Raw genomic sequence first — 25,806 nt, forward strand, 5'->3', positions numbered from 1 at the left:
TGGGACGTGCCAGGGACTCTGGGGGTTGGCATGGGGTGAACCAAGGTTCCCCATGCAGCGCTACAGAATATCATGGAACACATCAGGGGATCCTGGGGTGACACAGGGGGCACCATGGGGTGGCATGGGGTTACCCAGGAGCTTCTGCAGTGGCATATGGTGGCCTAGGTCACGCCAGGGGACTCAGACCTCAGGGCATAACAGAAGGTGATCCTGAGTGAGACAGAGTGTAAGCTTGGTGTCCCAAAGGGTGACACACGGTAACATGAGTGATGTGACAAGTAACCAAAGAGTGACAAAGGGCACACTGGAAGGTGGCATAGAAGTTTGGAAGGAGGATGGGACACCAGGTGAGAGGGAGCGAAAGAGGACCACAGGGATGATGTGGGGCAAGTCAAGGTAACATGGGATCCCAGAGGGTAACACAAAGTGAACTGGGGGACCCCGGGGCAACCAACAGGCCAGCTGTGGCACCCCAGGGTGATCCTGAAGGTAGCAGGGTGACACTCGGCACCACAGTTGGTGACACAGGCCGAGCAGGGATGCCCTGCCCACACTCACCACTGCACCCAGGGGTCCCTGCTCCTAAGTGTTTGCAGCACTTGACCCTGGCCCCCTGCCAGCAGATTGAGGTGTAGGGCCACATCCCAGGGGGTGAGCCCTGGGGACACGGCAAGGGGCATTGGGGAGGCACCCAAAGGCCCACACTCCCCTCACCCCAACGCTCCACAGCACCCTACCTTCCTTCTCCTCAGCACCTCCGTGGTCTCTGAGGGTCCTTGCCTGCAGGGAGGCAGATGAGGTGGGTGCCCAGATGCCATCGTAGGTGAGGGTGCCACCTCCCACCCTGGGCTCCAGGGTGTCCTTATGCCACCAGGAAAGGGACATGTGCTCCTTGGGGCAGAGGGCCAGAACCTGAAGCAGCTTCCTGTGGACATGAGTTGTGGGGTATCTGTCCCTTGGGCACACCCCAACCCTGGGGACACAGCAGGGGCCCCACCATTTATGGTCCCTGTCCCCAGCTGCCCTCCCGGATGCCCCCACACTGTGTCCCTACGTTTTCCCCTGTCCCTGAATAACAGCCTGTGCCCCTCCATCCCCACATTCTCGGCCCGTGTCACCCTCCTCTGCCCCCCACTGAAGCCAGGGTTAGAAGAATGGGGGCTTGTTTAATCACATTAATGATTTCTAAATAAAACAATCATTATTATTAAAGCCAGGAATGGAAGAATGGGGACTTGCTTAATCACATTAAAATAGATGTTGCTGAGTGTCTTTGCTTACTGCTGTGCAAATTAACTGACACAAGGAGTCTCGGGGCCCCTCACAGAAGATGTTTCCTGACAAAAATGGGGAACCTGTCTCAAAAACCAGCTGACACCGACCTTGTGGTTTGAACAAGAGCCAGGGAGCAGCAGAGTCTGTACAAAGGCAGGGGGTCAACTAGTGGTGATGAAGAGGAGTTATCAGCCTTCATCCCCACGACCCCCCGACGACCACCACCAGAAAGCACTGCGCAGGCGCAGATGGGAGGAGTTTAAGGAAGTGACTTCTTGGAGCTAATTTTAATAGAAAGCGGGGATAGGTTATGCATATGTATAGGCGTATTGGGAAACTTCATGCATATGTAACTCTTTACTGCATATAACCAAAGCAAGTTGCCGTGTTAAGGTTTGCATGCCTTTGGGAGCTATCCCCGCATGCGCCCGGCGCCGAAATAAACCACATACCTACTTTATAACTCATTTGCTTTGAGTTATAGAGTTCTTCCACGGATCAGGGACCCGCCCGGGGCAGATCCGCCTCGGGGCGCGGGGGCTGGGACGAGCCCTGCCCTGCGTAAATCCTCCCCCTTACCTAGGGGTAAATCCGCGGGGGGGGGGGGGGGGGGGGGGGGGGAACGCCCTGCCTGGGGTCAGTCCTGCCGCGGGGGAGGGGGGCAGATCCGGGCCCGTGGGGCGGCCCCGGTGGGCTGGGCCCTGCCTGGTTGCAGGGCTGGGCCAGGGCAAAGGCAAAGAGCTGTTCCGGGATCTGCCGCTGCGCCGCCGGGTGTTGTCCCCCAGGGGAGATCTCCTGACCAGCGCCCCGCCCCCCCCGGCGAGGTCATCTCCAGCGCCACCCCAGGTGAGGTCTCCTTCGGCCCCGTGGCAAGGTCATCTGCCCGGCAGAAAGCTCTCCTGCCCCGCGGCGAGGCCTCCCATCCATTTTGAGGTGTCGCAGCCCGTGGTGAGCTTACCCGCGGCACGGTGAGGTCGTCTTCCCCGTGGCGAGATTGCCCAGCCCACAGTGAGCTCATCTTCTCCCTGGAGAAGCCTTTGGCCCTGCAGCGAGCTCATCTGCCTTCTGGCAAGCCCTTCTGTCCCGTGACATAGTCTCTTACCCCACTGCAGAGCCCATGGCGAGGTCTCTTAGTGAGCTGTGACGTGGTCTCCTACCCCACTGTGAGTCCACGGCAAGGTCTTCTGCTCCCCTGGCAATCTCATCCACCCCGTGGCAACTTCATCTGCCCTCCAGGGACTTCACCTGCCCTATGGAGAGCTTTTCTAGCCTGTGACAAGGCCTACCGCTCCCACAGTGAGCCACAACAGGCTGTTCTGTCCCACAGCAAGCTCACCTGTCCCCGTGGCAAAGTCTCCCGTTGCACAGTGAAGTCTCCTACCCGATGGAAGACCCTGTGATCCGCATACCCCCCTACCACTATGTCCATGTGCTGGACCTCAACAGTAATGTCACTCGTGTGGAGGTTGGGCCCCACACCTACATCCGGCAGGACCATGAGAGGTGGGCGCTTTGGGGCAGGGAGACGTGTATGCGTTGGGGAGTCTCCTTCCTACATCCGGCAGGACCGAAAGACGTGGATGCTATGGCAGGGGGGGGCAGCTGTGGGATGGGAGTACCACGCTGTGGTTGGCAGGACTACAAACCATTAGTGCTATGGGATGGGGGGGATTTATGTAGCTACCGAGTGATCTGGATTTACAGGGCTGTGACTGATGTTTGAGGGAGCTCTGTAGGGGCTCTTTACAACTGTGGTAGATGTTGGGGGTCTCTATAGGACTATGTGGACTCCATGGGCCCTGGGGGGGGGATAGGTGTTGTTGGAGTTGTACAGGGCTGCAGGGGCTCTGTGGGGCTGTTGTTTTTTTTTTTTTTTTTGAGGGTTCTGTAGGATCGTAGGAGCTCTATAGGACTGAGTTGGTTCCATAAGGCCGTAGAGGGCCATAGGAGGGCTGTGAGGCTCGACTGGGCTGTGGAGGACTTGAGGGGTTCCACAGGGCCTTGGGGGCTCTTTAGAGCTGAGGGGAGCAGTGTGGGGGTACCCACAGGGTGGTGTTTGCGCCCAAACGCATGGTGATGGTGCCCCCCCCGCCACTACTGCGTGGTGCTCAACCCTGTGGCCCGGAGCCCTACGGGGGCTGTGCTGGTCGATGGCGCGGGACAGGTCCGTCTACGGCATGCTGACCTCGATGTCCGCCTGGCCCAGGAGCCCTTCCCCCTGTACCCTGGCGAGGAGCTCCAGCAGGTACCTGTAACAACCCCCACCCTGCAGTGCCCCCACAGTCCCCTGTAGCCTTCCTGGTAATTATAGACAACCGCCCAGCTCTTGTAGCATGTGACAGTCTTCTATAACTCTTAGCCCCACCGTGGCCTCTTATAGCTTCCGTAGTTGCAGTTTGCGGTGGTCCCCTATAGCTTCTTCAGCTATTTTAGCCCTTCATGACCCCTGGAACACCTCTAGCTCACCAATGGCTCTCTTATAGTTCCTGTAGCCCACTGGGTTTTTCTGTAATCTTTCCAGCTACCTGCTCATGTTTTCCTGCAGCTCTTTACATGCTCTACAGCACCCCTGTAGCTCCTACAGTTCATTTGGCACCCCTATACTTCCTCTACTCCCTCCCACTCTCCCACCCCCCAGTCTCCTGTAACTTCTATAGACTCCACAATCCCTCTCTGTAACACATCTCTGTAACCTTCCATGGCTACCCATAGCCCCTGTAGCTCCTCTAATCCCCCTCTTGTTTCTCACAGCTCCTGTAGCCCATATAGCTCCCCGTTCTCTTCCATACCTCCTCTAGCCATCTCATGGCCCAGAGTTTATCCTAGAGACCCCCATCAGTGTGTCATCCTTGTCCTTGTGCTGAGCCTGTGTACCTCTCCCCAAGGTGTCCCTGCAGTGTTTCCAATCCCTTCTGTGTCTTCTGTCTCCATAGTGTCACTCGTGCCCCTGTAGTGTCCCCATCCCCAGCCTCTCGCCCACATCCCCCATGGTGAAAACCTGTGTCCCAGTCCCCAGGGTTCCACTCAGGTCCATCACAATGACCCCCAAGTCCACCATTTCCCTGCAAGGACCCTTGTACCCCCCTTACCCTCACAGCCCTGTCGTGACCCCGTGTCCCCACCTAGTCCACAGTGACACTTCCCATCTACATCTCCTGCAGTGACCACTCTGTGTCCCCATGTCTTCTACTGTGTCCCCAGGACAACCGCTGAAACGATCCCTCTGACCCTCCACATCTGCCACGCCTCCACTATGATGCCCATGTCCCCACACTGTCTCACTCAACTCTTCCGACACCTGTGTCCCCAGGGTGTCACCCCACTGCAGGTGGTGCTGGCTGACACCGCCCTGCGCCTTCGGGCCCTGCTTGACTTTGAGGATGAGGATTCTAACAAGTTCGTAGCAGGCGACGAGTGGCTCTTCGAGGGTCCTGGTGAGCAGGGACACCCTCCTGCGGACCCCCTGGTGAGACCTCAGGGAGCTGGGGGCTGATGGTGCTGCCTACATGCAGGTACCTACATCCCCCGCAAGGAGGTGGAGGTGGCCGAGACGCTGCAGGCCACTGTCATTGGGCACAACCAGGCCATCCGCCTGCGAGCACGCAAGGAGTGCCTCGACCGTCAGGGCATCCGCCGTGTCACAGGTAGCACTCGTGGACACCCAGTTGCACCCGGTGACACTCCAGGGCTCCCTGGTAGCCACGGTGGCTTCCTGGGTTCAGCCCTGGCTCAATTAGCTGGTTCAATGTCACCCTGTGCCTCTGGTGTCCCCCCTCTCAGCACCCATGGGACCTCAGTGTTGCCTGAAGGCAGCCCTGGGACACCCTGGGATGCCATGCCCCATACCCCAGGATCCTCTTCTCACCCTCCAGCCCTTCTGTGACCCCCGTGTTGCCCTTTAGCACCCATGGGAGCTCCGTGTCATCTGAGAGTGCCCATGGAGCCTGCAGCACCCCAACCCATCTCCCAGGACTCCTGGGACCCCAAGCACCCCCACAATCCTTGTGTCTCATCCCAGCATGCACGCACCTTCTATGTTGTCTGACAGCCCTCCTGGGACTCCTAGCATCCTGAGCACCCATGGGACCCCTCCAGCACCACTGGGAGCCCTGTGTCACCCCCTAACACCCATGGGATTTCTGTGTTATTCAGAAGCACCCCTGGGCACCCCTCCCCACACTGCAGCATGTATGGGACATTTGCCTCATCCCTCAGCTTCCCTGGGGTCTCCAGCATTCCCATTCCACTGTCCAGCACCCCCTCTCACCCCACAGCACCTCCAGCATCCCTGTCTGACCCCACAGTGCCCCTGTCATCCCCAAAACACCCATCCTGCCCCCCCCATAACCTCCCTCCTCTCCCATAGCACCTGTGGGACCCTGTCTTATCCCCTAGCCCCTCAAGATCCCCAGCACCCATAGGGCTCCCATAACTACCAGTACCTCCAGCACCCTTAGGATTCTCCCATCTGCCCCCTAGGACCCTTTGCTCCCAGCACCCCTAGGACACTTAAGATCCATAGGATGCTTAGCACCCTTAGGACCTGCATGTTCCCCAGTCCCCTCAAAACCCATCCCATCCCAGTACCCCTGGGACTCCCAGTCCCCACGCTGCCCAGCACTGCAGCATCCTTAGCCCCATCCCTCTGCTCCCAGGGGAGGAGTGGCTGGTGAAGCGGGTGGGTGCCTACCTGCCCGGTGTCTACGAGGAGGTGGTCGACATTGTGGACGCCTACGTCCTCACTGACAAGGTACCTGGCATCGTGACCCTTGCCCATGGTTTCCCCTGCACCTGCAGATGACAGGGACTCTCCAGGACCTGAGCCCATAGTGTCATCATGCCCGTGGTGCCTATGGTGATGAGGTCCCTCTGGACTGGGTTTGGGGGTCCATGTACCTATTCTCCTGCAACCATGGGTGTAACAGGGACCCTCCAGGATGGGTGAAGGGTCTTATCACCGTGATCCATCATGGCACTGTCCCCATTGCACCCATGGGTGATGAGAACCCTCTGGGGGACCTATGGATCCTGTCCCCTTCCAACCCACCCTGTTGCCATGCCCCCTGCACCCATGGGTGATGAGGACTGTGTGAGGGGTACTGTCCCCTTCAACTATGATGTGTTTGTTCCCCCTGCCTCAGGGGATGATGTGGACCCTCTGGGTATCCTGTCCCCACCAGCCCACCATGACCCCATTCCTGCTGCACTCATAGGTAACAAAGACCTTCTGGTCTGGGGGCCCTGTTATGTGCTCCGGGCACAGACAGGTGATAAGGACCTTTCAGGATGGGTATGGGGGTTCTGTGTCCCTATTCTCCTGCACCCATGGTGACAAGTGACCTTCCAGGATAGGTGTGGGGTACCATCACCCCCCTGTGCCCCCTGCACCCGCAGCTGATGAGGACCCTTCAGAGTCCTGTCTCCCCCTGACCTGCTGTGTCTCTGTCCCCACTGTGCTCATGGGTGACAAGGACTCTCCAGAGAGTCGTGTCCCCTCCACCCACCCCATCCCTGTCCCCCTGCTTGCATAAGTAATGAGGCCACTCTGGGACAGGTCTTGATGTCTTTGCCCCCCGCACCTGCAGGTGATGAGGCTCCTTGGGGATATGTTTGAGGGCCCCATTCTCCCTGCCCCAAGCCCACTGTGTCCCCTTTTTCCATGCACGTGTGGGTGACAAGGACTCTCTAGAGGGTCCAGCCCTGCTGCAATCCACTGTGTTCCTGTCTTCCCTTCACCCACACATAACAAGGACCCTCTGGGACAAGTTTGAAGTCCCATAACCCTGTCTCCTTGCCCACACAGGTGACAAAGCCTGGTGGGGCCAGCTTTTGGTGTCCCATCACCCACTGTGTCCCTCCCTCCTGTAGAAAGCCCTGCACCTGCGAGCCATACGGACCTTTGAGGATGCACAGGGCCGGGTGCGCCGCACGGGTGAGGAGTGGCTGGTGACGCAGGAGCAGAGCGAGGCCTATGTCCCAGAGGTGTTCGAGGAGGTGGTGGCTGAGGTGCAGGTGACGACGCTGGGTCCCCGGCAGTACTGCGTGGTGCTTGACCCCGTGGGGCCCAACGGGCAGCCCCAGTTGGGCCAGCAGCGTGTTATCAAGGTGGGCACCCCAGGGAACCAAGGGTGGTCCCCAGGGACTTGCAGGTGACCTATTGTGGCCTTAGCTTCCCCACAGGTATCAAAGGTGGTCCTGAGCAGCTCATCCCTGTACTGTGTCTCACCGTATCCTCATGCCCCTGCCCCATGTCCTCACCACGTTGCCACATCCTTGCCCTGCTGGTGACACATTCCCATGTCCCCAGGGGGAGAAGTCCTTCTTTCTGCAACCAGGCGAGCGGCTCCAGGCTGGCATCCAGGATGTCTTTGTGCTGTCTGAGGATGAGGGGCTACTGCTTCAGGCACTCCAGACCATCAAGGACACCAATGAGGTGACCCAGAGGACACCCAGGCTTGCAGGATCACCTGGAGGCACCTGGGAGAAACTGGGGGTCCAGGGAGCCTGGGATGACTGCAGCAACCAGGAGTGATTGGGGGACAAAGGGGACAACTGGGGGACCCACTGGTGGTTAGATGTCATGGGGGACAGTCGGGTACCTGGGGACAGTTGGGTATGTGAGGGATGTCTGGGGGGTAATGGAGGCCTCAGGGGACACTTGAGGGGACATCTGTCTTTATCATTGGGTCTCCAAGCCAGGTGGGTAGCAGAGGACAATGGGAGGGGATGCTGTCCCCAAGCTAGCAGGCCGTGGGAGTGGTCCCTGTCTCCTTGTCTTCAGACTGGCTGGTAGCAGAGGGTCATGAGATATGCGTGTGTCACCATGTCCCCAGCCAGGGGTTGGGTAGGGGTCCGTGTGTCCCTGCATCCCCAGGCTGGTTGATGATGCTATCCCCACATCCCCAGGAAGGGACAGAGGTGACACGGCGTGCAGGTGACCGCTGGCTGGCCCGGGGCCCCCTCGAGTATGTGCCACCTGCCGAGGTGGCTGTGCTGGAACGTCGCCGGGCTGTGGCCCTAGCTGACAATGAGGGCATTTATGTGCGCGACATCCGCACTGGCAAGGTGCCTGCCCTGCTGCTGTAGCTCCCCTGGTGCTCATAGCTCCCTATAGCTGAGTTTCCTGTGGCCTCCTATAGCCCATAATGTCTCCTATAGCTGCCTTATAGCCTCCTTTAGCTCTCTGTGGCTCCCCATAACCCCATTACTGCCCCCTGTAGCTCCCTGTAGACTTCTAGAGCTCCCCTACAGCACTCTGTAGTTCTCCATAGACCCCTGCAGCTCCTTATAGCCCCCAATAATCCTCTGTAGACCCACATAAACATTTCCCACTCACCCACAGCCCTCTATAGCATCCTGTGGCCCCCACAGATGCCTGTAGGTCCCCCCCATTGCCCTCAGTAGCTTCCTATGATGCCCATAGCTCCCCATAGTTCCCCAAAACAGCTAGGACTCCCTATAGCCCAAGTAATCTTGCAAGCTCACTATAGCCCTCCACTCCCACGCCCGGTGCCCCCAGTTCTCCTGCCAGTGTTCCACGTTCCTCCAGTGCCTCCATATCCCATTCCAGTATCCCCAGACCCTCTCCCAGTGCTCCCAAAATCCATCTTAGTGCCTCCAGCTCCCTTCCCAGTGCTCCCAATACCCCTATAACCTATCCCAGTGTTCCACACAATGCTTTCCAGTGTTCCCAGTATCCCATGTGGCCCCAGACATGCTTCCAGTGCTCCCTGGCCCCCTTCTCAGTACCCCCCATCACCTCCCACAGTCCATCCCAGGGCTCCCAGTATCCAGTATATCTGCTTCCAGTGCATCCAAACCCCAATACAGTTCTCCCAAACCTTCCCAATGTCCCCAGACACATGACCCTAATGCTCCCAGTATCCCTTATACCCATTCTAGTACCCCCAAACTCCCAATGCTCCCAGTCCCCCTTCTAATGCCTTCATACACCCTCCAAGTGCTTCCAGTGCCCTCCAAATCCCTTCCCAGTGCCCCCAGCGGCCGTCCCAACCCAGCAGCACCATGAGGTGGGTGTGAATGCAGGTGCGGGTGGTGACGGGCCAGACCTACATGTTGACGGAGGCCGAGGAGCTGTGGGAGAAGGAGCTGCCCCCTGGGGTGGAGGCACTGCTGGCCGAAGCCCGTGGAGACAGCACTGGCCTGGATGCTGGGGTCCAACACCGTGACCGCACCCGTGCCGTCACCTACCAGGTGCCCCACAATGCTGCTGTGCAGGTCTACGACTACCGGGAGCGGCGGGCACGGTGAGCACCCGTGGTTCTGGACATGGCGGGGAAGGGACGTCATGGATATGGTGGGGGGGACGCAGGAGGAGGATTTGGGCATGGAGGTGATGCAGAGGGTGGTGCTGGGTTTAAATGATGTTACTGGGACCTGCACATCTTTGGTGTGTCCTGGGCATGTGACTAATGTCCTTGGCACATCTGTGGTAGGTGGCCCCACTGATCCATGTGGGGCCCAGTGTTGGTGGTGCCAAGTCCCAGGGAGCAGGTGATGGTGTGGGGACTTGTGTGTCCTTGGCATGTCCTTGTGTTGTGGCTTTAACCCTGTTAGGCTGCTTGGCACTTGGCACCACGCAGCTGCTTGCTCACTCCCCCCAGTGGGATGGGGGAGAGAATTGGAAAGGTAAAGGTGAGAAAAGTCTCATGTTGAGATAAAGTTTAGTTGGTAAAGTAAAAGCTCTGTGTGCAAGCAAGAGAAATCTAACAACGAGTTCATTCACTACTTGCCATCAGCAGGTGATGTTCAGCCATTCCCAGGGCTTACGATGAGCAGGGCTCATCACGTGCAGTGGTTACTTGGGAAGACAGATGCCAGCATTCCAAATGTCCCTCTTCTTCCTCCTTTCTCCCAGCTTTTATAAAATACCAACTTTTATGATGTCATACAGTTTGGAATAGCCTTTTGTCCAGTTGGGGTCAGCTGTCCTGGCTGTGTCCCCTCCCAGCTTATTGCCCACCCCGAGCCTCCTTGCTTGCAGGGCAGCCGGAGAAGCAGAGAAGGCCTTGGTGCTGCGCAGTTAGGCAGTAGCTGAAACCTTGGTGTGTTATAAGCACTGTTTTGGTCCCAAATCCAAACCACAGCACCATACGAGCTGCTATGGAGAAAATTAACTCCATCCCAGCCAGACCCAATATACTTTGGCATTTGACCCTTTGCATGTCCTTGACAGGTTGTGAAGTCGTGCTGTGTTTTGAGCTGGCCATGCAGGGCCCTGGGGACCATGTGACAGTGTAGGGACTCACAACACGTCCTTGGCATGTCTCTGTCACGTAACTCATGTCCTTGGTGTGTGATCCCACAGGCTGGTGATGGGCCGTAAGGAGCAGGTGACAATGCAGGGACCTGCATTTCATTGCATGTCCTTGGCATGTAACTCATGTCCTTGGTGTGTCATCAGCATGTACTGGCCCAGGATAGTGTTAGGCCCCATTCTGGTGGTCCTGAGCCCTGAGGAGCAGGTGGTGGTGCAGGAACCTACCTGTCATTGCATGTCCTTGGCATGTGGCCAGTGTCCATAGCCTAAAGTTGGTGTATGTAGGTACAGGGTGGTACTAGGCTCCAAGCTGGTGGTACTGGGAACTAGGGAGCAGGTGATAATGCTGGGACACGTGGCATGGCATGTCCTTTATGTACCTAGACCACTCACCTGTGTCTCTGGCATGTTGCTGGGTGGTTCTAGGTCCTGAGATGGTGGTCTGGGCCCTGAGGACTGGGTGACAGCGTGGGGACCCATGTATCCTAGCATGTGTCTGGTGTGTCTGCAGCATGTCCTTGGGTATGATCCATATCCTTGGCATATCTGTGGCATGTGACCCTGCAGGCTGGTGCTGGGCTCTGAGTTGGTGGTACTGGGCCCTGGAGAGCAGGAGCAGGGACCTCCATGTCGTGGCATGTCCTTGGCATGTGAGCTAGACAGAGCCTGTTCCTAGCAGAGTGGTATGTGCAAACTCTGAGGAAGGCAAAGGCTGGAAGCTGGAGATTTCCGTTGCCAAGAGGAGTGGTCCTGCTCCCCATGAAGGCTTGCAGCTGCGTAATAAGTTTGCTGCCCTCAAAGCTGAGGAGACAGAAGCTGGGTGTGTTTTAAATGAAGCATCTGGGCAGACTGACCCTGAGCCATGTAGGAACAACGGGAGGAATTGGTGAGTGATACTGGTGGGCGTCTGTCTGCTTCAGGGGATGGAGGCACCCATTGGTCAACCTGGCCTCTTTTGCTGCCTGCTGGGGGCCTGGATCCAGGATGTTCTAGAAGGACTGCCAAAGCTAGTCCAACCCTCTGGCTATTACTCCCCTGCTGAGCTTTTATGTGGGCACCAATGATACTGCAAGGAGCTACCTGGAAAGTATCAAATATGACTAGAGAACTCGGGGGGCGATAATCAGGGGTGTGAGGCCCAGGTGGCGGTCTCCTTGATCCTTCTGGTGAGGAGGAGGTGTGAAGCAGGATCACCATGAGTGTTTGTCCGTAAGCATGTATGTGCCTACAAGACGTGATTATGGGGAAAGAAAACATACACTTTCTGGGAAATGAGCACATTGGGGAGCCTCTTCTGAAGGGTCTGTATCCTAGTGCATGCAGCATGGGGTATCAACAAAAGGAATTAGAGATCTGTGTTCAGTTGCAGGATATGTGGATATGAACGTCAAAGGCAGCCATGGTTGCGGTAACCATGAGATGGTGGAGTTCAGGCTCCTGAGGGGAGGAAGCAAGGCAAAAAGCAAGATCACAAGCCTGGATGTTAGGAGGGCAGACTATGGCTTCTCCAAAGACCTGTGTGGAAGAGTCCTATGGGGTTCTGAAAGCTTACCACCTTCAAGCTCAGGAGCAGTCCATCCCAAGAGCAGGAAGTAAGTCAACAATGTCAGGAGATCTGCATGGATAAACAAGCCTGGCCAAACTCAAACACAAAAAGGAAGCATGCAGAAAATGGAAGCAGGGACAGGTAACCTAAGAGGAAAATGGAGACACTGTCCAAGCATGCATGGTTGCAGATAGGAAAGCCAGTGCCCACCTAGAGCTGAATCTGGCAATGGATGTCAAAGGTAACAAGAAGGGCTTCTGCAAGTACAGAAAGGGCAAAAGGAAGACTAAAGAAAATATGCGCCTAGTGCTGCATGAGGCAGGGGACCTAGTGACACAGGATGTAGAAAAGGCTGTGGCAATGAATGCCACCTTCGCCTCGCTTTATATTAGACACACCAGTCTTCAGGTATCCTAGGCTGTGGAGACCAGGGAGAAAGCCTGGAGTAAGGCATGCCCTTGGTGGCAGAGGATCAGATTTGAGGATACTTAAGCAAACTGGGTATATATAGTTTCGTAGTCCCTGATGGGATGAAACTACAAGTGGTGAAGTAGCTGGCTGATGTCATTGCAACGCCATGCTTGGTGATCTTTGAACGATCATGACAACTGGGAGAGATGCCCGAGGAATGGAGGAAATCAAGTGCTACACTTTTCTTCAAGGGCAAAAAGGAGGAGCCAGGGAACTACAGGCCCATCAGCCTCACCTCGATCCCTTGGAAGGTGATGGAGCAGCTAATCCTGACAACCATGTCCAGGCACAGGAAAGACAAGAAAATCATCAGGAGCAGTAGTCAGGGTGGATTTACCAAGGGGAAGTCATGCTTGATGAACATGGTTGATAGCATTCTGTGATGAAATGACTGGCCAGGTAGACAAGGGGAGACCGGTGGATATGGTCTACCTGGGCTTCAGGAAGGCCTTTGACACAGTCCCCCATAAGATCCTCACTGGCAAGCTGCTGCGGCCTGGGCTGGATGAGCACAGAACAATGTGGACTGAAGAGTGGCTCAGCCGCTGAGCCCAGAGGGTGGTGAACAGTGGCATGGAGTCTAGTTGGAGGCCAGTAACCGGTGGTGTACCCCAGGGATCAGTACTCACTCCAGTCATATTTGACATCTCCAGTAATTATCTGGACAGTGGGGTCAGAGTGGATCCTCAGCCAGTCTGTGATTGATACAAAGCTGGGGGAGTAGCTGAGATGCCAGAGGGTCCTGCTGCTGTAACACAGGATGGCCTGGACCTGGATAGGCTGGAGAACTGGACAGGCAGAAACCTCATGCAGTTCAACACAGACAAGTACAAAGTCCTGAACCTGGGGAGGGACAGCCCCACACACCATTTATGCTGGGGCTGCCCAGCTGCAGAGCAACTTTGCAGAAAATGTTCTGCAAATGTGGTCCTGGTGGTCACTAAGTCCAACATAAGCCAGAAATGTGCCCTTGCCACAGTGACAGCTAGTGGTTGCATTAGGCAAATTGTTGCCAGCAGGTTGAGGTAATGCACCTTTCTGCTCAGCACTGGTGAAGCCACACCTGGAGCAACGCATCCAGTTCTGGGCTCTCCATTACAAGAGCGACCTGCCCATCCTGCAGGGAGAGTCCAATGAAGGGCCACAGAAATGATAAAGGGCCTGGAGCACATCTCCTGGAGGAAAGGCTGCGGGAGCTGGACTTTTGAGCTTTGAGAAGAGAAGGCTTGGTGGAGGATCTTATCAATGTAGATAAACACCTGAGTGCAGGGGTGGTCAAAGAAGATGGAGCCAGGCTCTTTTCAGTGGTGCCCAGTGCCAGAACAAGAGGCAATGGGATCAAACTGAATCATAAGAGGTTCCCTCTGAGCCTCAGAAAATGCTTTTTCACTATGAGGGTGACTGAGCACTGGCACAGGCTGCCCAGAGAGGTTGTGGAGTCTCCCAACTTGGAGATAGCTGTCTGGATGTGGTCCTGGGCAACTGGCTCTAGGTGGCCCTGTTTGAGCAGGAGTCTTGAACCAGGTGACCTCCAGAGTTGCCTTCCAACATCAACCAGTCTGGGATTCTGTGGTTCTGTGATAAGTCCTTGGTGTGTCCCCGTCTTGTGACCTGTATCCTCAGCATGTGACCCATATCCTTTCCATGTCCTTGTTATAACACAGGGTAGTGTTGGGCTCCAGTGTGACTATGCCTCCACTCATGTGTCACAGCACGTCCTTGATGTGGCAGGGTGGTATTGGTCTCCGTGGTGCATGTGACAGTGCTGGGACCTGTGTCATGGCTTATCTTTGGTGTGTTCTTGCTGTGTTGCAGGGTGGTGCTGGGCCCTGAACTGGTGGTGCTGGGTCCTGGGGAGCAGCTGACGGTCCTGTCCCTCTCAGCAGGCCGCCCCAAGCGGCCCCATGCCCGCCGCAGCCTCTGCCTCCGCCTTGGCCCCGACTTCTGTGCCGACATCGTGACCATCGAGACTGCTGACCATGCCCGCCTCCAGCTCCAGCTGGCCTACAACTGGTGGGTGAGGCTTATGTCGGTGGGCCATGGGGACGGGTGATGAGGGTGGGGGCCTGGAACCGTCTCAGGTAAATGGTGTGGGATGGGATTGGGCATGAGCCTTGGGGACATGGCTAGGGCTGGGGGCGGGGTTAGATTTGGGATAGTCTTGCATGCTGGGGATAGGGCCTTGAGCCCTGTGGGGTCAGGACTTGGGCTATGGGGCCATGGTTAGGCCGTGGGTGGCGTCGGGGTTATCGGGCAGTGATGCTGCTTGGGCAGGACTGGGCTAGGAGGACAAGGAGGAGGTGGGGCAGGATCTGGTGGAGGCACTGACAACAATATGGGGACAGACCAGATCCTGGGTCATCACTGGGGACAGAGCCTTTAGTTAAGGAGCACATGCTAGAGCCAAGAGGTGCAGCTTGGCAGCTGGGTGGAGCCTGATGCTTTGGCCTTTGTTTGGTGGTTCTGGGACAGAGGTGGGTTATGGCAGTGGGAGTGGGATCAGGCCAGGGTCAGGACCAGGGTGGGAGCACTCTGGGGTGGGAGAGACCTGAGTACACTTTCCTTGCAGGCACTTTGAGGTACCAGAAGAACCAAAAGATCTGGGGCGCCTCTTCAGTGTCCCCGACTTTGTGGGTGATGCCTGCAAGGCCCTGGCCTCCCGTGTGCGTGGCGCTGTTGCTGCCGTCACCTTTGATGACTTCCACAAGGTCTTGTTGGTCACGCATGTTTCCCCTTGGTCGAGCCCAAGTACCCCCACTTTTACCTGCGTCACGAGTGCCTCCGCCCCCTCCTCCTACCATGTTACTCTGGGTCATTGGTGCACCATCCTGTGTCACCTGTGCCCCCACATGTCTTCATATGTTGCGTGTGTGACCGTGGTCCACTCAGATTCAACATCCCCCTCCCCCAACATTGCATGTGTCCCTTCTGTGTCACTCGGCATAACCTTGTGGCTCCTGCATATTACCCTGGGTCTCCGTTGTCCCCCTGAGCCTCTGATGTGCCCAAGAGTCTTTGAGGACATCAGGAATTTCCCAATGCCCCAAGAACTCAAACAGGCTGTTCTGCTTGGCTCTGTTTGGCATTGATGAAGCCCTGTATGTTCCCCAGTGTCCCCACTGCCCCAACAGCCTCAACATCCCCAAGTGACGCTGATGTCCCCGATGTCCCCAGAACTCAAATCGTCTCATCTGCTCAGCTGTGTTTGGCTTCGATGAGAGTGGGCGTTTGCGGGAGCAGCTCCGCTTTGCCCCCAATGGGCTGGTGGTGACAAGCGTCGACATCCAGAGTGTGGAGCCTGTGGACCAGCGCACCCGCGATGCCCTGCAGCGTAGTGTCCAGCTGGCTATCGAGATTGCCACCAACTCCCAGGAGGCTGCTGCTAGGTCCCCATGTTTCCCCATGTCACCTCATGTCCCACCAAGTCCTCCTTATGTCCCCTGTGTTTCTTCAGTGCACCTCCCAATTTGCTGTTAGGATCACCACTAACTCCCAGGAGGCCAATGACAGGTCTCCCTTGATTCTCCAAAAGTTCCTCCATGTCCCCAAATGTTTACTTTTGGCTCTCCATATGCCCTGTGTTGCCATGTCCTGTGTCTGTCTCCCCCCACATCCCTTATGTCCTCAAATGTCCTCCATATTCCCCGTGTCCCAAAGCTTCCTTCCGTGTCTTTCCACAGCCCCTACATGCCACATACCCTCAGCATGCCCTGTTTCCCCATGTTCCCAACATCCCCCATAGCCTCATTGCCTCCCCACACCCCCAGTTTCCCCCAATATCTCCAGCATAGCCTGTGTCCCACCCTGTCCCCAGTGTCCCATGCATCTCGCATCCCTTGGTCTCTGTCAACAGGCATGAGGCAGAGCGCCTAGCGCAGGAGGCCAGAGGACGCCTGGAACGACAGCGCCTCCTTGACCAGGCTGAGGCTGAGCGGGCACGCAGAGAACTGCTGGAGCTCGAGGCTCTCAGGTCAACCATCTCCTCATTATGCACTGCCCTGGGGGCTCTGAGGGCTTCTGCTTGCTCACAGGCACTGGGGTCTTCCATCTTCCCAACATGCATTGAGGTCTTCCTCAGTGGGTTTGGGTGTACCGGGGCCCTCCATCTCCCCAAGGTGCTCTGGGGCACTGCCGCTTTCCCAGTGTGAATTGTGGTCCTCCATCTTCCCCGAGGGCACTGGGGTGGAGGTGCGGGGCTGGGGGTGGAAGGCGTGGTGGGAGGGGGTGCGGCCTGTGGCGGTGCGGTGTGTGACACAGCCCCACAGCGCAGCGGTGGAGAGCGCGGGGGTGGCCCGGGCGGAGGCTCAGGCCCGGGCGGAGGCTGCCCGCATCGAGGGCGAAGCTGCCATCCTCCAGGCCAAGCTCAAGGCTGAGGCTGTCGCCATAGAGACGGTGCGTTGGGGCGGGGCCTGATGGAGGGGGCGGGGCCTGATGGAGGGGGCGGGGCCTGAAGCGAGGGGCGGGGACGAGTGAGGGGCAGGGACTGATGGGAGGGACGGGGCTAATGGTGCCTCAGGTTGCCTGGGGTTGGGGAGGAGCTGGGATGAGGGGGTGGGGCTGTCCTAGGGGGCGTGTCCCGTTCTAGCCCCGCCCCTATGAGGGGGCATATAACCTATGACCAGCACGCCTGTGGGCTCAGTGGGAGGGGCCTGTGGTGGGTGGGTGTGTCTGCCAGCAAAAGGGGCGGGCCCGATGCATTCTCCACCCCCAGGAGGCGGAGCTGAAGCGGTTGGAGCGGGTGCAGGCGCAGGAGGTGCAGGCGCAGCAGGCCCGGGCGGAGGTAGAGGCGACACGGGCCCAGGCGCTGGCAGATGTGGAGGCCTCGCGGGTGCGGGAGGTGGCCAGGGCCCTGGGCCCTGACACCATTCGGGACATCGCCCGGGCTGGGCCTGAGCTGCAGGTGGGTGGGGTGTGGCCTAGGAGGGGGGTGGGGCCTAAGAGGGGCGTGGCTTAAGATGGGGAGTGGCTTAAGAGGGGGCGGGGCCTGCCGTGACGGCCATTTTGTGGGAGGTGTGGCATCAGGTGTGGCCTCTTGGAGGGGTGGAGGCTGCAGAGGCTGGGCTCTGGCTTGGGGGGGTTGGATCTCTGGGGAGCGGGTGGGGCTTTGTGGGTGTTGAGCCTGTAGGGGCAGGATGTTGGTAGGGGTCTCCATGGGGAGGAGTCTCCACGGGGCAGGTCTGAGTGGGGAAGCGGCTCAAGGAGGACAGGGCTTCTAGGAGGCAGTGCCCGCTTGGACTCGCTGGAGGGGGTGTGGTCTGCCAGGGTTGTGGTGTGCTGGGAGAGATGACCAGCACTGTGCCCACCTCCAGGTGAAGCTGCTGCAGGGCCTGGGACTCCAGTCGACCCTCATCACCGATGGCGCTGCACCCCTCAACCTCTTTGCCACCGCCCGGGGGCTGCTGGGCCTGGCAGCTCCTCCAGAAAACTCCACTTCCCCAGCCTCTGCCCTCTGAGGACCCAGGCATCTGGGCCTTCCCCAGAGACCTGGGTGTCCTGACCAGCTGGAACCTCCCCTCCCTCTTCATGTGTTTCCTTTTCCCAGAATAAAGCAAACAGATTGCAGCTGTAAAGTCAAAGTGATGGTGGGGCTGGGGACAGTGACATCAGAGTGTGTTTTGCGGGGGACGACCACCTGTCATCATGCTTCTGTGTTCCTCTGTGGCTGGGCAGATGAGCTTTTATCACATAACCTGACATTCTCCAGCTTAAAGAACCAAAAAGAATTACATCACCTTCTCTTTTGCACAACACTTCTCAGCCATTTGTTTCATCTCTTGGGAGGGATGCGCTGATGGAGCAGACTTAGTACTGCTGCTAAGTACCTTTTAAGGGTCTTATAGGTCTATATTGCCCTGGTATGCTAAGTCTTACAGTCCCACTTCTCTGGAAGGGAGTTGCAGGATCAGAGTTGCTGCAGTTGCCAGCGTAACCCTGTGTAGTCTTGGCTGGACCTGCAAGGATTACCCTTCTGTTGCCTTGCTTTGGTATCTCTGGTGCTACTGAACTGTTCTGCAGGCTCGGGTAGAGCCCTTCGTTGCTCTAGTCTGTGGGTAGATGAGTTTCCATCACAGTTACTGAGGGCCAGGACAGCCAGCCCAAACTGCACCTTAAAGTTTTGGAGAGTGTCCAGAGAAGGACTACAAGGATGGTGAAGGGCCTAGAGGGGAAGACGTATGAGGAGTGGCTGAGGTCACTTGGCCTGTTCAGCCTGGAAAAGAGGAGGCTGAGGGGAGACCTCATCACAGTCTACAGCTTCCTCACGAGGGGGGGTGGAGAGGCAGGCGCCGATCTATTCTCTTCAGTCACCAGTGACAGGACCCGCGGGAATGGTGTCAAGCTGAGGCAGGGGAGATTCAGGGTGGATATCAGGAAGAGGTTCTTCAGTCAGAGGGTTGTCGTGCACTGCAATAGGCTCCCCAGAGACGTAGTTATGGCACCAAGCCTGTCGGAGTTTAAGAAGCATTTGGATTGTGCTCTTAGTCATATGGTCTGAATTTTTGGGTAGACCTGTGTGGAACCAGGGGTTGGACTCGATGATCCTTATGGGTCCCTTCCAACTCAGGATATTCTATGATTCTACTAAGGTACTAAACATGAATAGCAAGTGGACCACTGTTCCTGCTCTTGCTGAATTATCATTATCTAATAAGACCCCACCTAGAGTACTGCATTCAGCTCTGGGGCCCCAGTACAGGAAGGACATGGAGCTATTAGAATGAGTCCAGAGGAGGGCCACAAAGATGATCAAGGGGATGGAGCACCTCTCCTATGAAGACAGGCTGAAGGAGTTGGGGTTGTCCAGCGTGGAGAAGAGAAGGCTCTGGGGAGACCTTCTAGTGACTTTCCAATACCTAAAGGGGGACCACAGGAAAGCTGGGGAGGGACGCTTTGTCAGGGAGTGTAGTGAGAGGCTAAGGGGGAATGGTTTTAAACTAAAAATGCTAGGTTTAGATTAGATATTCAGAAGTTCTTTACACTGAGGGTGGTGAGGCACTAGCACAGGTTGCCCAGAGAAGTTGTGGATGCCCCATCTCTGGAAGTGTTCAAGGCCAGGTTGGATGGGGCTTTGGGCAACCTGGTCTAGTGGGAGGTGTCCCTGCCCATTGGCGGGGGGTTGGAAATAGATGATCTTCCAATCCAAACCATTCTATGTTTCTATGATTTGATGATGATATTTGGTAACAAAATGCATTTACAAGACAGCCCCCTTCCCCATATTATGAACATTACTGTCACAACGAACCCAGTGTCCCCATGTGAGGTGGTTTAAAACACAGTGCCCTGTCCTGTCATCCTGTCACTGGGCACCACTGAAAACAATCTGGCCCCATCCTCTTGATACCCTCCCTTCAGATATTTGTACACATTGATAAGATCCCTCTCAGCCTTCTCTTCTCCAGGCTAAACAGGCCCAGCTCTCTGAGCCTCTCCTTGTATGAGAGATGCTCCAGTCTCCTCATCATCTTTGTAGCCCTCTGCTAGACTTGCTCCAGTAGTTCCATTTCCCTCCTGTACCGGGGAGCCCAGAACTGGACACAATACTCCCGGTGAGGCCTCGTCAGGGCTGGGTAGAGTGGGAGGATCACCTCCCTTGATCTGCTGGCAACACTCTTCCAGATGCAGCCCAGGATACCATCGTCCCTCTTGGCCACAAGGGTACATTGCTGACACATGGTCAGCCTGCTGTCCACCAGAACAGCCAAGTCCTTCTCCACAGGGCTGCTTTCCAGAAGGTCAGCCCCCAGCCTGCAGTGGTGCATGGGGTTACTCCATCCTGGGTGCAGGACCCTGCATTTGTCTTTCTTTGAACTCATGAGGTTCGTCACCACACAACCCTGCAGCCTGTCGAGGTCCCTCTGAATGGCAGCACAGCCCTCTGGGGTATCAGCCGCTCCTCACAGCTTTGTGTCATCAGCAAACTTGCTGAGGGTGCACTCCATTCCATTGTCCAGGTTGCTGATGAATAAGTTGAACAGGACTGGACCCAGTACTGACCCCTGGGGGACACCGCCAGCTACAGGCCTCCAACTAGGCTGCACTGCTGATCACAGCCCTCTGAGCTCTGCCATCCAGCCAGTTCTCAATCCACCTCACTGTTCACTCATCCACCCCACACTTCCTGAGCTTGTTTACGAGGATGTTATGGGAGACAGTGTCAAAAACCTTGCTGAAGTCAAGGTAGAAAACATCCACTGCTTTCCCCTCATCCACCCAGCTAGTCATTCATTCTGAAATCTTTAATCCTTCTAATTCATCATCTAATTCTAATTCTTTTAGAATTCGTTTAGAATAAAAATTCTTCACACCACAGACAGTGCTGTGTCTCTTGCACCCAGGATTCCGGAAGGCCAGTCTTGATGGTAAGGTCTGAGGCAAAAAGGCATTCAGTACCTAGGCCTTTTCCCTTTCCTCTGTAATCAGGACCCAGTGTTGTTCAGCAATGGGCCCACATTTTTCCTGGATGCTCAGATAGTGTCTCTGTATTTCTTTTCTGCATGCTTCCATTTTCTGTTTGAGTTTGGACAGGAGCTCCTTGTTCATCCATGAATGCCTCCCGGCATTTTTCCTGTCTTCTCTGTTGGGAGGACAGCTCTTGAGCTCAGAGGAGGTGACCTGTTAATATTAACCAGCTTTCTTGGACCCCTCCTCTTCCATCATTTAAAAAATGACTACTCCATTAAAGGATTTTTGCCTCTGTTCTGTGGTTCATGCAACCATAAGGTAACCCATATCTTAAGTTTTCCAAGTTATTTCAAAGCATCATGTGGGACATGTGATGCAATCCCTTAACTAGCAAGGTTGGTGCAATGTCTAGAGGAAAAAAAATGCCTACATTCTGTGGATCCTGCAACTGTAATGTAACCCTATGAATATTGGATTATCTTGCTAAAAGTCATATTTGCCACCAGACCTTTGTAATAGATTGTATTCTAAATGGCAAATGGTGTTTTGCTTGCTGAGCACTGCTCCAAGACAATGGGCATTTAAAAATGTGTTTGCTTTTCTTCAACAGCTGTTTCTGAACCTAAGCAAGAAGAAGCAGCCTCTGAGGGAGAAGGACATTAAGATCAAGAGGGAGATGGTGTCCTGTTATCTGCACATATTTAATGCTGTATTTCTGACCCTCAGTGCTGCCTTCTGTTTTGGGGTCATCAGGACCTATATTGGGGAGATGTATGTATGAGAGTGCCTTCTCCTTTAAGGGCACCTACCTGGTCAAGAACCTTTGCCAAGGCAACAAGTGATAAAAAGAAAGGGAGGCAGTGATGGGAAACAAGTCTGGTCAGTCACACTAATTGGTAAGGGCATGTGAGAATGTGGGAGGTTTATTCCAGCAGGGTTATCTTGACCAAGGACTTCTAAGTTAGGAGACAATGACCAGAAAAAAACCTGGACAGTTGTAATAAATAAGAAAAGAGACAGGATGTGGGAATATTGATTCAAGCAACATTTTCTGAGTGAGGATTTCTGGATCAGGCTGATAAGAAGAAAAGAAAGGGGAACAATATGCAAAATGCTAAGGCACAGATCTGACAAAACAAACATGGAGACAATGACAAGAAAAAAACCTCCCAGTCACACTAGTTGATGAGCTATCAAAATACTTCTAGTAGGATCAACATGGACTTTGCAACAGATAAGACTGTAAACCACGGGGACCCTGGACTGTGAGGGATACAGGAAACTGCAGAGCTCTGCAAACCCATGTGGGAAGTGCAAGGTGAAAAGGGTGCAGGAGGAACAAATGGGGGGGGTAGGCAGAAAAAGTGTAAAATGATGATTCACAGGCAAAATGGGATGCACACTTGTCTGGTTTGCATCTGATCACCGCAGTCTGTCCTATCTACTTTTTTTTTTCTTTTTTTTTTTCTTTTTTTTTTTTTTAAACTCACGGGTGTTTTTGTGTGTGTTTGTGTGAGTGGACTGGGTGCCAGTTAGACTGGAGGAGTGGGCACCTGGCCTGTGGAGCCACCTACTGGGTCCAGTGGGGTCCTGGCATCAGCTACTGGAGTGAGTAGGGGGTCTTCTACTCTCAGCCATGGGGTGTGAGCGTTGTGTGCTCCCAAAGAGCTACTGGGGGCAACTGGTGTGACTGAGGTGAGTGCAGGCTCGGCACCAGCAGCTGGATAAGGGTCACGGGTCACAGCCTGGTGCTGGTTGCTGGGGGTCCAAGTGTCTGCATCTTCACCAAGCTGGCCTGCATGGGGTGTACATGTGCATTCACCTGCAAACTTTGAGCTGGACAAGCCAGTGAGTAATGGGGGCCTCGGGTCTGGGCTGGGGTGTCAGGCCAGGGTATCAGATGGGTCCATGCTGCTATGCCCAGGGACACTTGTGACTGTGGTATGCATGAGGGATGAGTGTTTAAGTGTGTGCATTTGCAGTGAGCTTCAAGCTGGATCAGCTAGTCAATGGGCGACCCTTGAAGTGGGTAAGGGGTCTGGAGTCTGGGGAGGGGTTCCGGGTGGACAGAGGAGCCATGCCAGGTACTTGAGGGAACACAGAATGCCTTGGGTTGGAAGGAACCTTAAAGATCATCTAGTTCCAATCCACCTGCCATGGGCAGGGATGCCACCCACTAGATCAGGTTGCCCAGGGCCTTGCCCAACCTGGTCTTGAATACCTCCAGGGATGGGGCATCCACTTACTTCCCTGTGCAACCTGTCCCAGTACCTCACCACCCTCTGAATGAAGAATTTCCTCTTAATATTTAATCTAAATCTCCCCTCTTTTATTTTAAAACCATCCCCCCGTGTACTATCATTATCTGTCCATGTACAAAGTTGCTCTCCATTAATTCATAAGTCCCCTTTCAGTATTGAAAGGCTGCAATGAGGTCTCCCTAGAGCCTTCTCTTCTCCAGGCTGAACAACCCCTGTTCTCTCAGCCTGTCTTCATAGGAGAAGAAGCCCCATACTCCAGCCCCTCGATCATCTTCATGGCCCTCTTCTGGACCCGCTCTAACAGATCAACATCTTTCTTAGCTGATATGGATGCAGTACTTCAAGTGTGTACTTTTCCAACCTTAATGATTCCTTAATGATAATGATTCTCCCAAGGGTGGAGCAGAGGGGGACAATCCCCTCCATCCACATGCCGCCCATTCTTCTGTTGATGCACCCCAGGATGCAGTTGGCCTTCTGGGCTGCAAGCGCGCACCGCTGTCTCATGTCGAGCTTTTTGTCCACCAGAACCCCCAAGTCCTTCTCTGCAGGGCTGCTCTCAATGAGTTCTTCACCCAGTCTGTCCTCATGTATGGGATTGCCTCGACCCAGGTGTAGCACCCTGCCCTTAAGACTTGTTGAACCTCATCATGTTTATGAGGGGCCACTTCTCAAGCTTTTTCCCAGGTCCCTTTGGATGGTTTCCCTTACTTCTGTTGTACCAGCTGTGAGGTTCGGAAATCAAACTTCACAACTCGAGGAGAGTTATAAAGCAGGTATGTTTATTGCAGCGCTGGGTGCAAGGGGGATCGCTCCTCCTAGCTTGCACACCAAGGGCTACTGCTAGGGTACTTACATTAATGGATATATACATATTAATCTCACTTCCCCCCCTCTGGGACAGTGTCTCTGGGATACGTGCTCAGATTTGCTACTGGCTGAATCTGTGAAGGGGAAAGCAGCAGCAGCGTCTCCCAGTCTGGGCAGACCCCAGGACCCCGGGCACTGGGTAGGGCCCCAGCAGCTGGGCGTGGGCTGCGGTGGCTGCAGGAGGGGGCCGCGCTCTGCACCTCGCTTAACACCCTGCAGGCTCTGCAGTGGCTGCGACACAAAAACTCCAGGCTGGCTTCTAAATGAAAATTTCAGAATTGAAATGTGTCCTAAAAATGGAGTCCCTGTGTGGTGGGAAAACAAAACAAAACAAAACAAAAACCAACAACAACAACAACAACAAAAAAAACAATATTTAAGATCTAAGAGGTCTGACGAAGAAGTTTACCTAGCAAAAAGAACATTGCTTTCAACCAAAACCTAGCAGTTTGATTATTTCTGTTTTCTGAGCTAATAATACCGGGTGTGACACTCCTACATGTCTAACCAGGGTGTCAGTTGTGGCAGTTAACAAGATGCTTAAGGAGTCCACCCCTTCCAGGAATGGGTACTTCCTTCTTGTTAACATCTAAATGATATTCTGGAGTCCATCCTTCCCAAGAAAGCACACTTGACTTTGTTAATATTATAATGTTTCTTCCTTACCTCTTTCCTTTCTTTGAAACAGTGTGTAAATCGGGTCTCTGCAACAACTGGGTAGAGAACACGAGGACAGAGGGAGAGATGCTGCCATTCTTTCCCTCTGATTACAGTTAATAAAGCTTCTTATTAAATTAATAAGGCTGTCTGAAATCATACGTTCGTTATTATGCACTTGGAGTCCTGATATTCTCCAACACTTTATATGTTTAAAAATGACTCTTTGCAGGAACGAAAACCAGTGAAGAATCAGTACATTATGCCTAAGGAGGTGTGAAAATCTGAAAAATAAAATACTATTTTGCAGGATGATAGCCAAATATTGGGCTGGGGAGCACTGCTTTGCTAAAAGGTTCTTTCGAAAATGGAATCATTGCTTTCTGTTCTGTTGGCTATTTCTTTTTACTGCATGAAATAACTCCTTTCTTGACCCTCTCCACTTCCTTGACTGTTTTCAACTCATCCACTCCCTTATTACGTCATCTGTCCGCTATGACCCTGTCTTTACAGGTTCCAGCTCTGCCCTTTCTTCCTGCACTTGAGTTTGACAGACAGTCCTGCCTGCTTGTGCGTCCTCTCCTCTTTCTGCTGCTGCCACCACATCACTTGGGGTGTTTGCTTTTTAATGACAGGTGGTAACATTCACATCCTCTCCTGTAGTTCTTGGGGTTGACTTACTGTCTCAGGATCCTATCATTTCTCAAGACTTCGGATCAAATCCTTACCACCAGATTTCTGGAAAGTATTAAGATTCCCAATTTCAACATGGTATTCTGTTCATGAAGAAAATGTATGTTTTTTTTCTTCTCAGACCTGTCCTTTTTTGGAGTAAGTACCCTCAGCTACTTAAAACCTCCTCATCCAACTACTGGATCTCCAATTTCTTAAAAGGTAATTGAAGTTCCAGCATATGAATTCTGACTCTGCATTTTGGGATACATGCAAAAAGGCATACCCACAAAGTTTTGTGCATTTTTTTTTTCCTCTCCCCTTCCTTCACCTATGAAAGTACTCCTAATTTTTCTTAGTGGCAAAAG

The 25,806-nt window shown here is 54.6% G+C and overlaps 1 protein-coding gene and 1 long non-coding RNA gene across 2 annotated transcripts; one reads left to right on the top strand and one right to left on the bottom strand.

Annotated features, from left to right (window-relative positions):
* Window positions 1–536: 536 nt before the first annotated feature.
* LOC121062539 lies at window positions 537–25,013 on the bottom strand. The gene is made up of 3 exons (XR_005815592.1): window positions 25,003–25,013; window positions 19,189–19,196; window positions 537–1,362 (listed from the first exon to the last, which is right to left on the bottom strand). It is a non-coding gene; the product is annotated as an uncharacterized LOC121062539 (long non-coding RNA).
* LOC121062538 (major vault protein) lies at window positions 1,959–18,137 on the top strand. Its single transcript, XM_040542583.1, is given in 19 exon segments — window positions 1,959–2,226; window positions 2,391–2,441; window positions 2,606–2,781; window positions 3,327–3,360; window positions 3,362–3,523; window positions 4,589–4,712; window positions 4,791–4,922; window positions 5,934–6,028; window positions 7,147–7,383; window positions 7,586–7,711; window positions 8,185–8,343; window positions 9,325–9,545; window positions 14,391–14,588; window positions 15,145–15,283; window positions 15,750–15,961; window positions 16,429–16,545; window positions 16,841–16,967; window positions 17,287–17,475; window positions 17,885–18,137. Coding segments are annotated over 17 exon segments (2,535 nt in total). The 5' UTR covers window positions 1,959–2,226; window positions 2,391–2,441; window positions 2,606–2,662; the 3' UTR covers window positions 18,029–18,137.
* Window positions 25,014–25,806: the final 793 nt, after the last annotated feature.

This window comes from Cygnus olor, chromosome 31 (genome assembly GCF_009769625.2).
Source record: "Cygnus olor isolate bCygOlo1 chromosome 31, bCygOlo1.pri.v2, whole genome shotgun sequence".
In the NCBI taxonomy this organism is placed as follows: Eukaryota; Metazoa; Chordata; class Aves; order Anseriformes; family Anatidae; genus Cygnus; species Cygnus olor.